The 13851-nt window shown below is 32.8% G+C and overlaps 2 protein-coding genes and 1 pseudogene across 3 annotated transcripts; 2 read left to right on the forward strand and 1 right to left on the reverse strand.

The window, feature by feature from the left end:
- The first annotated feature begins 3573 nt into the window (after positions 1-3573).
- On the forward strand, positions 3574-5565 carry LOC108471153 (NEP1-interacting protein 1). The gene is made up of 5 exons (XM_017772743.2): positions 3574-4104; positions 4484-4662; positions 4810-4893; positions 4983-5150; positions 5244-5565. Exons 1-5 carry the CDS (start codon positions 3951-3953, stop codon positions 5364-5366), a joined length of 708 nt encoding a protein of 235 aa, XP_017628232.1. The 5' UTR covers positions 3574-3950; the 3' UTR covers positions 5367-5565.
- A 2067-nt stretch (positions 5566-7632) lies between these two features.
- Positions 7633-9961, forward strand: LOC108473878 (probable serine/threonine-protein kinase PBL7; annotated as a pseudogene).
- On the reverse strand, positions 9720-13394 carry LOC108473879 (probable protein phosphatase 2C 46). 2 transcript variants are annotated; one of them, XR_008274485.1, is made up of 6 exons: positions 12971-13394; positions 12088-12511; positions 11533-11900; positions 10929-11165; positions 10030-10371; positions 9720-9949 (listed from the first exon to the last, which is right to left on the reverse strand). XR_008274485.1 is itself a non-coding variant. In XM_017775677.2 (5 exons), exons 2-5 carry the CDS (start codon positions 12404-12406, stop codon positions 10129-10131), a joined length of 1167 nt encoding a protein of 388 aa, XP_017631166.1. In that variant the 5' UTR covers positions 12407-12511; positions 12971-13394; the 3' UTR covers positions 9720-10128. The 2 variants fall into 2 exon arrangements, 1 of the variants encoding a protein (XP_017631166.1); XM_017775677.2 differs by having other exon boundaries at positions 9720-10371.
- Positions 13395-13851: the final 457 nt, after the last annotated feature.

A 13851-nucleotide genomic window follows, 5' to 3' on the forward strand; every position in this document is an offset into this window, starting at 1 on the left:
CTCATATTTTAAACGGGTTTATTTTTTTACCCAAGCTCATTTTTTGAATATAATATTTTTACCCAAATTCTCTCAAATTTTGAACAAACTTTCAAGTCTGAGCGGATAGCCCGACCGTGAATAGGTGTAGATACATCCGGTTGCTGAATGTATATATGAAAGAAACATCTACAAACAGTTCCAGCAAATACACAAGAGTGCATGTATATGTATATATACGACAACAGTTTGAGTGAGAGGAGAATTGTAAGATATAAAAATTAATATTAGCCCTTTACAAAGGATAATCAACATTGCTTTGCTAAGGGATCCCATCCCAGCCTTGTTCTTTCAGCAGATGTCAATTAGGGTTTAGGAAGTTATTGTTAAACTAAAAGGATTTTTATTGAATTTTGATTGGAAAGCAGGCGGAAAAATGTGAAGTTTTTCGGAAAAGAAAATCAATGGTGGTGGTTAGGCTGCAGATATTTCTTCTCTTGCAGAAGAAATATAAATGAAAATAATAAAGCATTACATCAGTAAATCTTTTGGTGTTCCATCAAACAGAAAAATCCCAGAATTTGTTTTAATATTAACCAGGGTTGTTCCAGAAATTTCAGATTTTGTTGTTGACAAATTTTGCAGAAAACTGATATCGTATCAATGTCATATATAGTAATCTCTGGAGCTTTGTTGACTAGAGTAGGATACCATGTTCATGTATGCATAATCTCCTTGATGGGGACCTTTCTTGGAGATCAAAGCACCTGACCTTCCTAACCTTTCTTTCTCGTTCTTTTTTTTTTTTTTTTACTCAATTACAATAATAGGATAAAGTTTGAATAATAAGCTCGACTAGTATAACTCGAATTCATGACACACATAGAACCGTAAATATTCTTAATCATCAGGTCATCACATAAAATTTCTTGTTGCTTCTTTTATTTATTTGCATTAATTTTACTACAACATTTTCAAACTTTCACTAGTAATGCAACAAATTTGGCCAAAATCAAATACAATTACAAAAATTTATATATTTTGGTGATTTGATCAATTTATTGTCTATATATATGCGGAGGGATGTTAAGTATAAAATTAAAGTAGTATAAATATTCTAACAATTCAATCATTCAACTTATTGTTTCATTTATGTAAGTAATGTATGTCAAGTTTAACATAAATTTGAAAATTTTAACTATTCGTTTTAAGTATTAAAAAGAAGTTTTTAACAATTATATATATAGATATTATTTTAAATTGATATGATAGAGATATTGAATTAATTAAAATTTCAAATTGATGTAAGTGGATCATTTCGCTATATATGTATGCATGTATAAGAGAAGAAGAAAATGGTAAAACTATAATAATTGGTGTAGTGATAAATGACTCGTTTTCTTTTATGTTGGTATCATATCTCCGGTTCAAATATGAAATTTCTTTTATCTCTTGATAAGAATATATGGTGAAATTTTATTCTAAATCTCAACACTCTTCACATGTTTAGGATTTAATTTGTTTAACATTTTAGATTTTAAAATTTATGTTCAATTATTAACACTATTAAAATTTATTTATTTTAAATTTATTTGTGTGACATTTTCAAATAAAAAACACTTTATAATTATATAATAAAAAAATAATATTGTAATAAACTGACATTTAATAGTAGAATTTTAACGATAATAACAATTAAATTTACATTTTAAATTAAAAAAATAGAGGTCATTTCAATATACACCTAAAATTGAATTTCAAAGGTGATGATGATGTAATGGGACTGTTAAATTGAAACTTAGAAGGATGAATATAATCTAAAATCGTGCGTGGAAGAGGAAGGGTGATGCATGCGACGGTTGTGATTTAGATGTTGCATCGTTTTTATTTTCTTCATCAATGCCATCATCATCTTAACTTGAAAGGCATGCAACACTTTAGTTGGTTTCTTTTGATTTTCGCCTACCTTTTATTTTTTTAAAATAATTAATTTTAACATTTCTTCCTTTTTCCTTCTTTGATAAACGAATGAGATATTTTCCCTCCCACTTGTATGTCTGTTTTTGTTTTTGTTTTCTTTTGGGACTTTGCATTGGCTCCAACGTAACTCATTGGGAGCTTATGACCGTTACCATTGGAGTGCAAGTAACAAGAATTACATGCATATATATATATATATATATAAATATATGCTTATTCAATGATTGGGTTATATGTAGAAGCTCAAATTTTGTTTTTGAGCAAAAATAATTTTTTCTGTTAAATTAGTCATATATATATATATATATAAAGTTTATTGGTTAAATAGGTCGAATTTTTAAAAAAAGTGAGAAATTGCATCTAGTTAAGAAATTGAACTTGAGTATAAAGAATGAAATTATTATTATTTAACCGTTTAACTAAATAAGTTAATATGTTAAAAACATTAATTAAAAATATAAAAACTTTTAAAAAAAAAAAAAAATATAAATGTGGGTGGGAGAAGAATCAAACTTGAAACTTAATGACTAACATTTAATCATTTCACCAAAGAATTTGATTATATTAAAAAAGTTAGAAAATGTAACTTAAAGGTAAAACGCGTCCAGTTGGAGCGTTTTTTTACTTTCTCTCAAAAAACAGTCTATTTCCCTAAAATTTTAAAATATCAACTTATTTAGTTAATAAACTTTTTTTTGACATATATGACTTATTTAGCTTCTGTTTTCAAACTTGACTCCACATTTAAGACTTGAGTTTTATTTATTTTTAAAATTTTGTCATATTATTTTATTTTATATATAATATATTTTATATCACATAAAAATAAAAATTTATAAAATATATAATACTATGATATAAACAATATACTAATTTGTTTATATGTAAAGTTTTAAAATATATATATATTAAAATGTGAAATATTAAATTAAAATGATTTTTTTTGTAAATTTTGTTTTTTCTTTCCTAAATATAAATAGACCTATATGTTAATATGAGCCTCAATCCGACCCCATCCATACATAGAAAGGAAATATGCTGATAGACTCGGATAAATAATCTATCATTTAAGCAAAGAGAAAAGAAAGGAAGCATCCCTTCCCCTTTAATTCCCAACTCTTTTCAAGTATATAATATTAATCGGCAAAAGAAAGTAAATACGACAATGGTTACAATATTAATGGTGACTTAAAAAGTGATTATTAGGTTAGTGGGAAAAAAGTAATAATTGGGGATATTAGGAAAATCATAGTCATCCAACCAAAAGCAAAAACAAAGAGAAGAAAAAGGGGAAGCTAGGAATCATGTTTAAAATGGTGGAAAAATTGCTAAATGTGGAGAGAGATGGGGTTATTTGAAGTTTGAAGGGATCCATGTCTTTTTTATTTGAGATAAGGGATCCATGTCTTAATAAAGAGTTGGCAAAACATCAAAAGCAAAGTAAAACCAATTGATATTTTAAAAAAAATGAGTGCTAATCATCCAAATTTTAAAGATGAAAATGGAGAGTGATTATGAGTTTTTACAATGAACATTTTAGACCATGAATATTTGAAGTCCACTTCATTTATGAGTTTTTGACAATGATCACTATTACAATTTAATAACTTTAATTTTATTTATGCATTTAAAACCCTTTTTTTCGTGTATTAAATAAAGATATTAAACTGCTTCACAGAGAGAGAGAGAATATCGTCTCTTTCATCCACAAGTCAGAAATTTTCATGTTCTCAAAAGAGAAAAACTGGGAGCGAGGGTCTAACAAAGAAATTAAGCTTTAAATGCGAGTTGGTTCATTTCCTTTCTCTTCTTATCTCTTAAGCACTAAGCATACATACCCTTTCTCTCTTCTTTTTCTTTAATTCCCTTATATATATATAAGCTTTCTTCGTTCTTAAATCCTGTACTTGTAGATCACCCATAACCGGTCTCATTTTCCAACAGTCACCCAAATCCAAGGGAAGTGAAAAAAAAAAAAAAAGAGAAAAAGAATGGAATTTCATGAATACCAAATTCGTTTTTCGAGGCCTCCACCTTCCTTCTTTGGGGATTTCCTTGAAAAGCTTAAAGATTTTTGCAATTTCGCCTTTTCCGCCATTATTGGCAACATTTTCTCTGCGATCTTAACCTTCTTCTTTGCATTAGGTTCGTTTCTTTCTCTCGTCTCGAAGCGTTTCAATTTCTCGTTGTAGATCTAATTTATATGTACATATTGTTTCATTCAAGCCATTTGATTATTGATCTATTCATGGCCTTCGATGTCGGTTTTGCAATAAATTGATATATATATATATATATTACTTTGATGTTATTATTTCATGTTGCTGTTTTGTTGGATTGCGATACTATGAGAATATCTTGCGTGCAGACAAAGCAGTTTGGATTAATTTGTCTTACATTTATTTCTAAAATACACCTAGAATTAATGACTTTTTGTTTGGTTTCTTAGAATTAATGCTTGATACTAAGCTTAACCATCATGTACTCAAGTATTGGGAATGAGATTGACATTGTTTGTGTGCAGTGGGCACCCTGTTAGGTGCCATGACGGGGGCTTTGATAGGACAAGAGACCGAGAGTGGGTTCGTTCGAGGCGCCGCAGTTGGGGCTATATCTGGAGCTGTTTTTTCAATCGAAGTTTTCGAATCTTCTCTTGTTCTTTGGCAATCAGATGAATCCGGGATCGGATGCTTGTTGTATTTGGTGAGCACTTTTGTTTATTCACCTGATTTTACAGTTTTGTTTTGGTTTGATTTGTGCTTTCTATGTCAATGAAAAGAGGGATATAAAACACAACTCTTGGACTTGGTTTATCTAAATTGATGAGTTTGTGATAAAATAATTTTGCAGATTGATGTCATTGCAAGCCTTCTAAGTGGGAGGCTTGTCCGAGAACGAATTGGTCCGGCGATGCTGAGTGCAGTCCAAAGTCAGGTAATATGCTGAGGAGTTTCGTTTGTGTGCCACAACTTGATGGTTCCATCAATCAGCCATTTGCTAATGATTTCAGTTTCTGTTATCAGATGGGAGCTTCTGAAACAGCTTTTGAGGAGGTTCAGAACATCTTCGACACCGGTGGTGTTAAAGGATTGGCTGGAGATTTGGTTGAAAAAATCCCAAAGATCATAATCACTAAAAATAACAATGTCGATGCTTCTGGGGAGAAAGTCTCCTGTACAGTTTGCCTTCAGGTCCAACCATATATATTTTTTCGATTTTTGAACTAGTAACATCAAAGAAGCTTGTCTGGTTGACGTCTGGTGTTTCATTTTATCTTTATGCAGGACTTTCAGCTCGGAGAAACGGTTAGGAGCTTGCCGCAGTGCCATCACATGTTCCACCTTCCTTGCATAGATAAGTGGCTTGTTAGTCATGCTTCTTGTCCATTATGCAGAAGGGATCTGTAATGTTAATTTTTGTAAATTATACCACTAGATGAGTTATTTATGTTTTTTGTTTATACTGCTGTTACTTACCCGGGCTGCTTGTATTTATTCATCGAATCAAATGCTTTGCCTACTCTGTCTGCCTACGTTATATCGCAGAATCAAACATTGTAATTCAATTAGCCCTTTGTATAAAGCTTTTGATTTACACTTTTTCAAACTTTTAATTGCCTATCTTGATATTGACTCTTGTGCTTTCAATAAATGACTCTTGTATATTGAATTATATTCATGGTAGAAACTTCCCAGCAACTTAGAACACGTTTCATCAAGAGACTTAAAACAATAGGTCAGTATTTTTTATGGTTCTTCGCTTCCGAATAAACATGGATTTGATTGTTTTGATGGACATATTGCAACCTGAAATAGTTGATAAAGCAGGTGAAAATGATACATGACCAAGTTCACATGATGAGGTTCCAAATCTAGTCTTGAACCATGTGATGAGGTTCACATGATTCATTTTCAAATATAGTCTTAGGGGCCATAAATATACATGTATAATTAGCAGTCAAAGTTCATGACTCATCATGAGAGCTATATGAACACTATTTTGTCTCATGAAGAGATTGAAAAAGGAATGGTTTCACTTAAGAACTCGGGGTTGTTTTTGCTAACCCATCCATCACCAAACTTTTGATTGTAAAAAATCTTTATTTAATTGTCAACAGATGCTTTTAAAGAGTCAAATGCAGCCCAAGTTGTAAGGTAAAGCGATAGTTAAGCTTAAGAGAATTGTTTCAAAATTACTACAATAAAATTTCACTTTCCGACTTAACAACCACAATCTGATCCACATAGCTCATCCTGTGAGCTTATCAACAAAAGAGAAATGGCCTAAAACGTATCAACAACAAAACCTGGCGATTGAAAATGAAGTCAACATTTCAAAGCAATCACAAAAGGACATGGAATTACTTGATCAACTTGTTTTAATATTCCATGGTCTACTACTTAATTGGGCTAAATAATTTCTTTTAAATGTGGTCCTCGCTAATCCTCTTTATTTGCATCTGCATGAAAGAGGTGATGCAAGTCATTGATTTTCCTTGTCTCATCTCATCTGAGGTTCTGGCCTTAAGAACATGGAGATTCTTTTCTATGCCCCTTTATTATTTCTTTTCTCCAGAAATGGCATGAGATTTTTTTTATTGTCTTCTTTTGGCTTATGTGCCGTCTCTCAATAGAAGAACCAGTCCATGAATGCAGTTTTTAATTTTTTTAATATTTTTTTTATATTTCTTAATGATTTATATATAATGTGTTTATAGTTATCTAAAGGACAGACAAAACCATTTCTCCATGTTTTTTCTTAGATGCAAATTTTTAAATAATTATTTGTTTTTAGGATGTTTTTAAACATTTTTTAACTTGACAACAATACCAAGTTAGTATAATACACATGGCCACCACATGTTGTGTCCGATTGGTCTATCAACTATATCAACAAAACTTAATAATCAAACTTGATCAACATTAATTCAATATGTAGGGTTTCAATTGGGAATAAAATTTTCATAAGTGCTTACTTGAATTTTCTTTAAAATTTTTTGTTGAGAGCTTTTTTTTAACATCCTTTTCAATTTTGTGAAATTAATTTCTAAAATATGCTTTTTAAGTCTTTGTACCCTTTATGCATTTGAAATTTAGTCCCTCTAATTTTATTTATAGGAATTTAGTCTTTTACTTTTTCAAATCTTAAAATTTAAGTTCAATTGTTAACACCATTAAATATCCTCTATTAAATTTACTGATGTACATTTCAAAATGAAAGAAATACTCACTTAACAATCATGAAACAAAAACATGACATTATAATAAATCTAAATTTAGCAAAAAAAAAAAACTGTGCCAAGAACTGGACTTACATGTTAAAATTTGAAAATAGTGTAAATTTTAAATATACAAACAAAAAATACAAAAAACTATATAAAAAAACTTTTAGAATGGCTATTGACAGGGGCGGATGGGAATCCTCAAGCACCCAAAAGATAAAAAAAAATTAAAATTTAATTAGGTGTTCTAACCTTTAAAAATTTTATTGTGCCTTCTAATCTTTTGAAAATTTTAATCAAAGTTTTCTTAATTTTTTTTGTAATTATTATTAATTTCATAAATTCTTTTTAAAAATTTAGTTAGATCTCAATTTTAAAAACATTCTCATTAAACCTACAAAATTTTTAAAATTTTAATTAAGCCAATAACTTAGTTCCAAGATCCTATACTCGCTTGTGTTTGAAAGTAAGTTGCCGGCAAGGAAAAATGTTAATAATGAAAGAAATGAGGTTGATTGCGTCAAACATATTTTGGTATTTGTTTTTTGAGGTAGGACCATAGACTTGTTTATTTACATGCACAGATTTCATTTGGTAGAGGGGTTCTCATTCTCAAGCATCTTCTGATCATGCTCATAGTCATTAGCAAATGTGGCCACTTCTTATCATCGCCCTTTTAACAGCTTTGCTGGGTTCCTCCTTATTCTTCTGCAGAAGAAAGCTTAGTCAAAGATGGAGCCGTAAAGGTTAAATCACTTACCCCCCCCCCCCCTCACAACTTTTAGAATGCTAAAACGATTTAATATCATTCGTTATTCTCAAACAGGAAGTTTAAAAGCTGAGGAATCAAGGTTAAGGCGTTTCCAGTTGGAGGAGGTGGCTAAGGCTACCAAAAATTTCAGTGCAGAGTGTTTATTGGGGTCTGGAGCATTTGGGAATGTGTATAAAGGAACCTTTGAACTCCATGGTACGTTAGCAATCAAGATAGCTCATGCCGACTCCTATCAAAGCGTTGACGAATTTAGAAATGGTAATAAGCTTTGGCCAATTGGTTCAAGTTTTTTAGATTTGTTGAATGTGAATTTTTGTAATGGTTTTCTTATAAAGCAGAAGTGAGGCTTCTTTCGACTGTAAATCACCCCAATCTGGTAGGCTTGGTGGGGTATTGTGAAGAATCCGGTACGCAAGTTAAACATTGAATTGTTTTTCAAATTAGTATTAAAGATAAGAATAATCCAAGACTTGTTGCATTTGCAAGTTGTAAACAGAACCCAAAGGTGCAAAAATATTGGTTTATGAATACGTACCCTATGGTTCTTTACTTGAGTACATTATGGGTAAGTTCCCCCTACTTGTTTCATGTCATAAATTAATAAAAAGGAACCCGAAATGCTTACTGTTTGGAGTGTAGGAAGAGGAGGAAGAAACTTGACGTGGAGGCAACGAGTAAACATAGCTATTGGAGCAGCTAAAGGTAGATCCACTTCCCAATTTAATTTCTAAGATAGAAAAATATTGAATGATTCTTGTTTTAATTATCAGGAATAGCATACTTACACGATGGGATTAAGCCTAGCATAATCCACCGTGATATAAAACCGAGCAACATCTTAATTGGAGATGGTATGGAAGCCAAGGTTTCGGATTTTGGACTTGTGAAACTAGGACCGGTCGGAGATGAATCACATGTTAGCAGTCAAATAAAAGGAACACCAGGGTACCTTGACCCTACATATTGTACCACCTTCCATTTGACTCCTTTTAGTGATGTTTATAGCTTTGGTGTCATCCTTCTGCAACTTGTATCTGCCCGCCCGGCTGTGGATTCAAGTACAAGATGTCAACCTAATTATCATATCATCGATTGGGTTAGTGCTACTTCATTTATTAATTAAATGGATTTATGCAATAAAAAAAGCATGTTGGTAAACTAAATCTGTATGTTTATGCAGGCAAGGCCGAGTATAGAGAAGAGCAGCATCGAAGAAATCCTTGATATTAGTCTTTTATCTCAGGCCCAGGCATGCAATATGGAGATGATGCTGAAGATGGGTGAACTCGGCCTAAGATGTGTGGAGAAAATGCCTAAAAACCGGCCTACCATGGCTCGGGTCTGGCAAGAACTAGAAGATATACTTCATTTAGTGGACAACTCCACGCACAAACAGCCCTGGAGAAGTAGTGGAAGAGCAACTAGCAAATTTGCTCCACCTACAGAACGAGTACATCATAGATCATTGGATAAGGATTTTTCTCAAAGCTTCGTAAGCATAGACGGTGTTGGGTTTCAAAAGTTCCGTATTGAAATGGATAGTGTTTCATTGCAAAGTAGTAGCAGCTTAAGATGTTTTGAGCTCAACACTAATGACGGTGTTGAAGTTGATAAGAAGAATTTAACACCAGTTACGGAGGAGACAAGTAATCAGTGTTTTTAAGCTTTAAGATAAGTCTTTGTGTTATAGTTGGTATTTGAATTCATCGTCCTGGCTTTTAGTCCCTTGTGTTGGTGTTTGAAAAAGGTTACTGAAAAGGAGATGAATTGTTCCACTAGTGTCCATTCATGTCAACATGCAAACAACGATTACAGGAATTTTGATTGATTTTAGGGGATGTAAAACATAATTTACAAACCCAAAAACACTCCAAAATGCCAGCAAATATACGAAATGAATGCTAACGATGATAGTCCTACAGAAAAGAATCTTTCTTCTGTCACCTTTGCACCTCTATTTTCCTGCTTCTTTCCTTTCCAGCTCAACGGCTTATCAACTAAATAGAATATTCCTCAAGTTAAAATGTTACATTATACACTAGAAAAAAATTAAAAATTAAAGACTAACCCACTGCACCTTCTCTATTGCCTTATAATAACTGCTGGCATCATGGAAGTTCAGAAAAGGATCCTGCACTTGGTAGGTACAGTACAACAGCATATGTGGCCAACCCCATTAACAGGGAGCCTTGGTTTTTGCAGGCAGTTTGATTCCACCTCCTCTCAGGGATAATGAAGGGCCTTTTGCTGAGCTGGCTCTGCTCACGAGATTCGAATCAAGAAATACAACTATGACTGTGATGTCATCGTGGAAATGACGCCGCACGCCTCGATCAATCTTCTTTAAATCTGAGTACCTCATTTCTCTCTTTTTAGCAGCTTCCTGCAAGGCAACTTTCACAAGCCTCCTAGCACTCCCCTGTGAGAGTGAAAAACACAAAACAGTCAAATAACAATTACTTTCCTCCTGTAAGAGCATTGCTGCAGTAAAACTGTATTAGATGTCCATCCATCCACAAAACATATTTATAACCCTCGTTTGCCATTGTCCAATGATTATAATAACACATACGACAACAGAAACAAAAAAAATATGCGGTCTTGGGAGATCAAGTTTCCATTCTCCCCAAAACTTTCATTTATGTGCATATGTCACCATTCAAACAAGGAACAGTTTGTGCTGAAAAACCTAACAAACAACCATTGTAATCAAGAATGAGCTGCTCAAAGCAACATTAGAAGTCTAGCAGGACAGAATGAAAGTTCATGAGTGCTGATGTCCCACTAGCTGAAGCAACAAAAAATTAATTATTTAAAGCAAAAACCAAAAGATTAGCTTACATGATGTCATGACTCATTCAAAGCATGTATACATGCCCAAATTTTCCAATTAAGCACCAAAAATCGCAAATCATGAAGTTAAAAAGTAATCTACAAACTCAAACCATATTAAATTATCCATCAAGTATATCTTACATTGCGTGGATGATTTTGAACTATATCGACTGCGACCTGATTGCTGAGATGTTCCCAGAGCCCATCAGAAGCAAATATGAGAAACTGATCATGAGGTTGGAGTTCATGCATTGATACTGATGGTTCTGAGCTCAAAATTGGCATCCTAAAAGGTTGACGTAGACGAAACTTTTGATATAGAGGCTCCCTGTTGAATTCAGCCTTTTTAAGATAAACATCACCTATTGATCTAGAAATCTGCAACAAAGAGGTTCTGTAAATGTCATATGCACAAACAACTCACAACGTCCCTCCCAAAAAAGAACTTGCGCTTATTAAGGGAAAATAAACTAAGCAACAAAACCAGTTCAACAACCACAATATAAAAATTCATTTGAAGTTATCTTGCTTAACTTTAGCATTTCAGCCAATGAAAGCTGTAAAATGCAGATTTCCACATAATACGGGACAAAGATAAGCAACTTACAACATGTATCTTTTCCGTGACTAAGCATGGAAAATTTACCTTTGTAATGCTTTCAAAACATTTACAGAATTCAATAATAACAAGAAAATATCATTAGAATAGACCCTTTGTATGTCTAACAAAAGCACAAAAGCTTACCTGTATCAGGCCCTTTACACGCCATACATTGTGCTTTAAAACTACAATGTGCGAGTCATCAGGGTGCAAAGAATGCATCTCCTGCCTGACAGACTCTATCGCTACATTATGCTCTGATGACAGCTGGATGGCAAGAACCTCCCCAGTTGCCTTGACAAGCCTTCCAAGCACAGCACGAGAGTCCCCAACGTTAGCAATGTAAAGGGTCCCATTGCAAACAACACCAACCAGGCAACATGATCCGACAGCTGCAATCTGGGGATTTATAGGCCATTGTTTTGTAACAAGAGAGAAAAATCCATCTTCTGTTGCTTGATATGCTTTCTTTATGACATCCACAGACATTGATTGCTGCTCTGTGGTGAACCCTGCAAGATAATATTAACAACTGAGCCACACTGGCACCAACCTGCCTCTCTACGTAAATCTTAGGCATTAAAGAAAAATTCTACTTTAAAATTAATAGCTGGTCTTTAGATAGTGGAATAAATACTATAATTTATGCACAAAAAGTCAGATATGCCAATGATTGCAATGGTTCCAAAGGTCTCTTACTCTTTAGATGCTGGAATAAGTGATCGTTGATATAGCGCGATGTCTCAGGGCCACCATGACCATCGTATATTCCTACAAAGGTACCGTATGGACCAGACTCAAGAGTGCTCAAGGAGCCAGATTCAATCTGGCTCTGATCCTCAAGCAGATTGTTGGCCTGGACAACAGCCATGGAAAACTCACCATTGAAGTGCTGCCCATTGTCTTTGTACCATAGGAGCCCATCTTGCCAGCCGGATGCATCCGAACCTTTGTGCGCATAACGGTCCAAGGATGGCCACCAGCAGGCCCTCAGAAAGTTGACCAACCTTGATAACATCCCTCATCTCACCTGAGCCAGCCTCCAATTCCCCATAAACATCCAAATTGGATGCAAAATACCGACCAAAAGATACTTAAACCAATAAATAATCAGAGCGGTCTCCTGTACACCAAAAAGAATATACACAGCTGCTAAATTGGTATGCAATCGAACAAATAATATCTCACATCTAACTGGTAATAACACTTTCAGAAAAAGAAAAAAAAAGAGTAAAACCCACATCCATTTCTGCCTAAAAATGGAAAAATAGAAAAGAAAACGAAACCCTTAAGCTACTACTACCAGCCAAGTAAATAAAAAACAACAGACGCGACATAAGTTGAGGTCAATAAGAAGAGTGAAGAACAACAAATAGAAAGTCAAATCTACCTTTACATTCCTAAACTTGAACAAAACAGTAAAAATCGTTAGCAACAGTCGAAATAATACAACTATAAATGTTGAATCACAAACTGGAATTAAAAATTAGGGGAAAACATACCAAGTCGAGATTAAAAACATCAATCACATAAATTACTAAATATATTAAAAAAAAAGAAAGGAAAAGAAAAATAAACTCACAGTAGAAATTAAGCTGTTTGGTTTTCAGCTACTGAATCATAGCAGGTGAAAACAACGGAGATCAAAAGAAACGGAGCGATACGTGTTGGTTTTTTTTTTTTTCCTCAAAGCGTTAGATCTACAGATCCATCAAATCAACAATCATGGGCTTTTAGGTTTCTTTTTTTTTTTTTTTCCCTTTCTACGGTTTTTCCCCCTTCTTAGAGATGAAGAAGATAGAAAGGGAGAAAAAGAAAAATAGAGATATGAATGAATATCGGGATGATAATGATAATGAAAATGAAGGAACTAAAACTGGGTTCGGGTCTGGTCGCTGGGTGTGTGGTCTTTCTCGATTCTCAGTAGACAAAGGCTTATAAATGGAAAAGGAACAAAGCCATAGCCGATAGCCCGCTATGCATGTGGGTAGCCATGGGCTCCACGCACATTCATATCTAAAAAATAATATATGCATGATGATAAATTTAACTCTTAATATTTATATTTTTTTATCAATATTAACCTTTTAAAAAATTAAATTCTGTTTCCTTAAGGAAAATTCTGACTAAGACTTTAAAATTTTAACTATGTTTGTTAAGTAATTTACATGACAGTTTATATTTCATACTGATATACACTATTTATCTTATATATTATGTTATAAAATAATATAAAACTTATAAAATATTTAAAATAAAAATTATTATAATTTTTTATAAAAATTAAAATAAAATATGAGCAAATTATTTCCTTTAAAAAAATAAATTGACTCTTTTTAAAAGATCTATGTTCAAATCTAACTTCTTTTAAAATTTTGAAGATCAAGTTTAACTAAAATAATAATAGAGACTAAATCGACAAAAGAAATGTAAATATTAAATACTAAATTTATTGGTATGACA

Source organism: Gossypium arboreum, chromosome 11 (genome assembly GCF_025698485.1).
Source record: "Gossypium arboreum isolate Shixiya-1 chromosome 11, ASM2569848v2, whole genome shotgun sequence".
Taxonomy (NCBI): Eukaryota; Viridiplantae; Streptophyta; class Magnoliopsida; order Malvales; family Malvaceae; genus Gossypium; species Gossypium arboreum.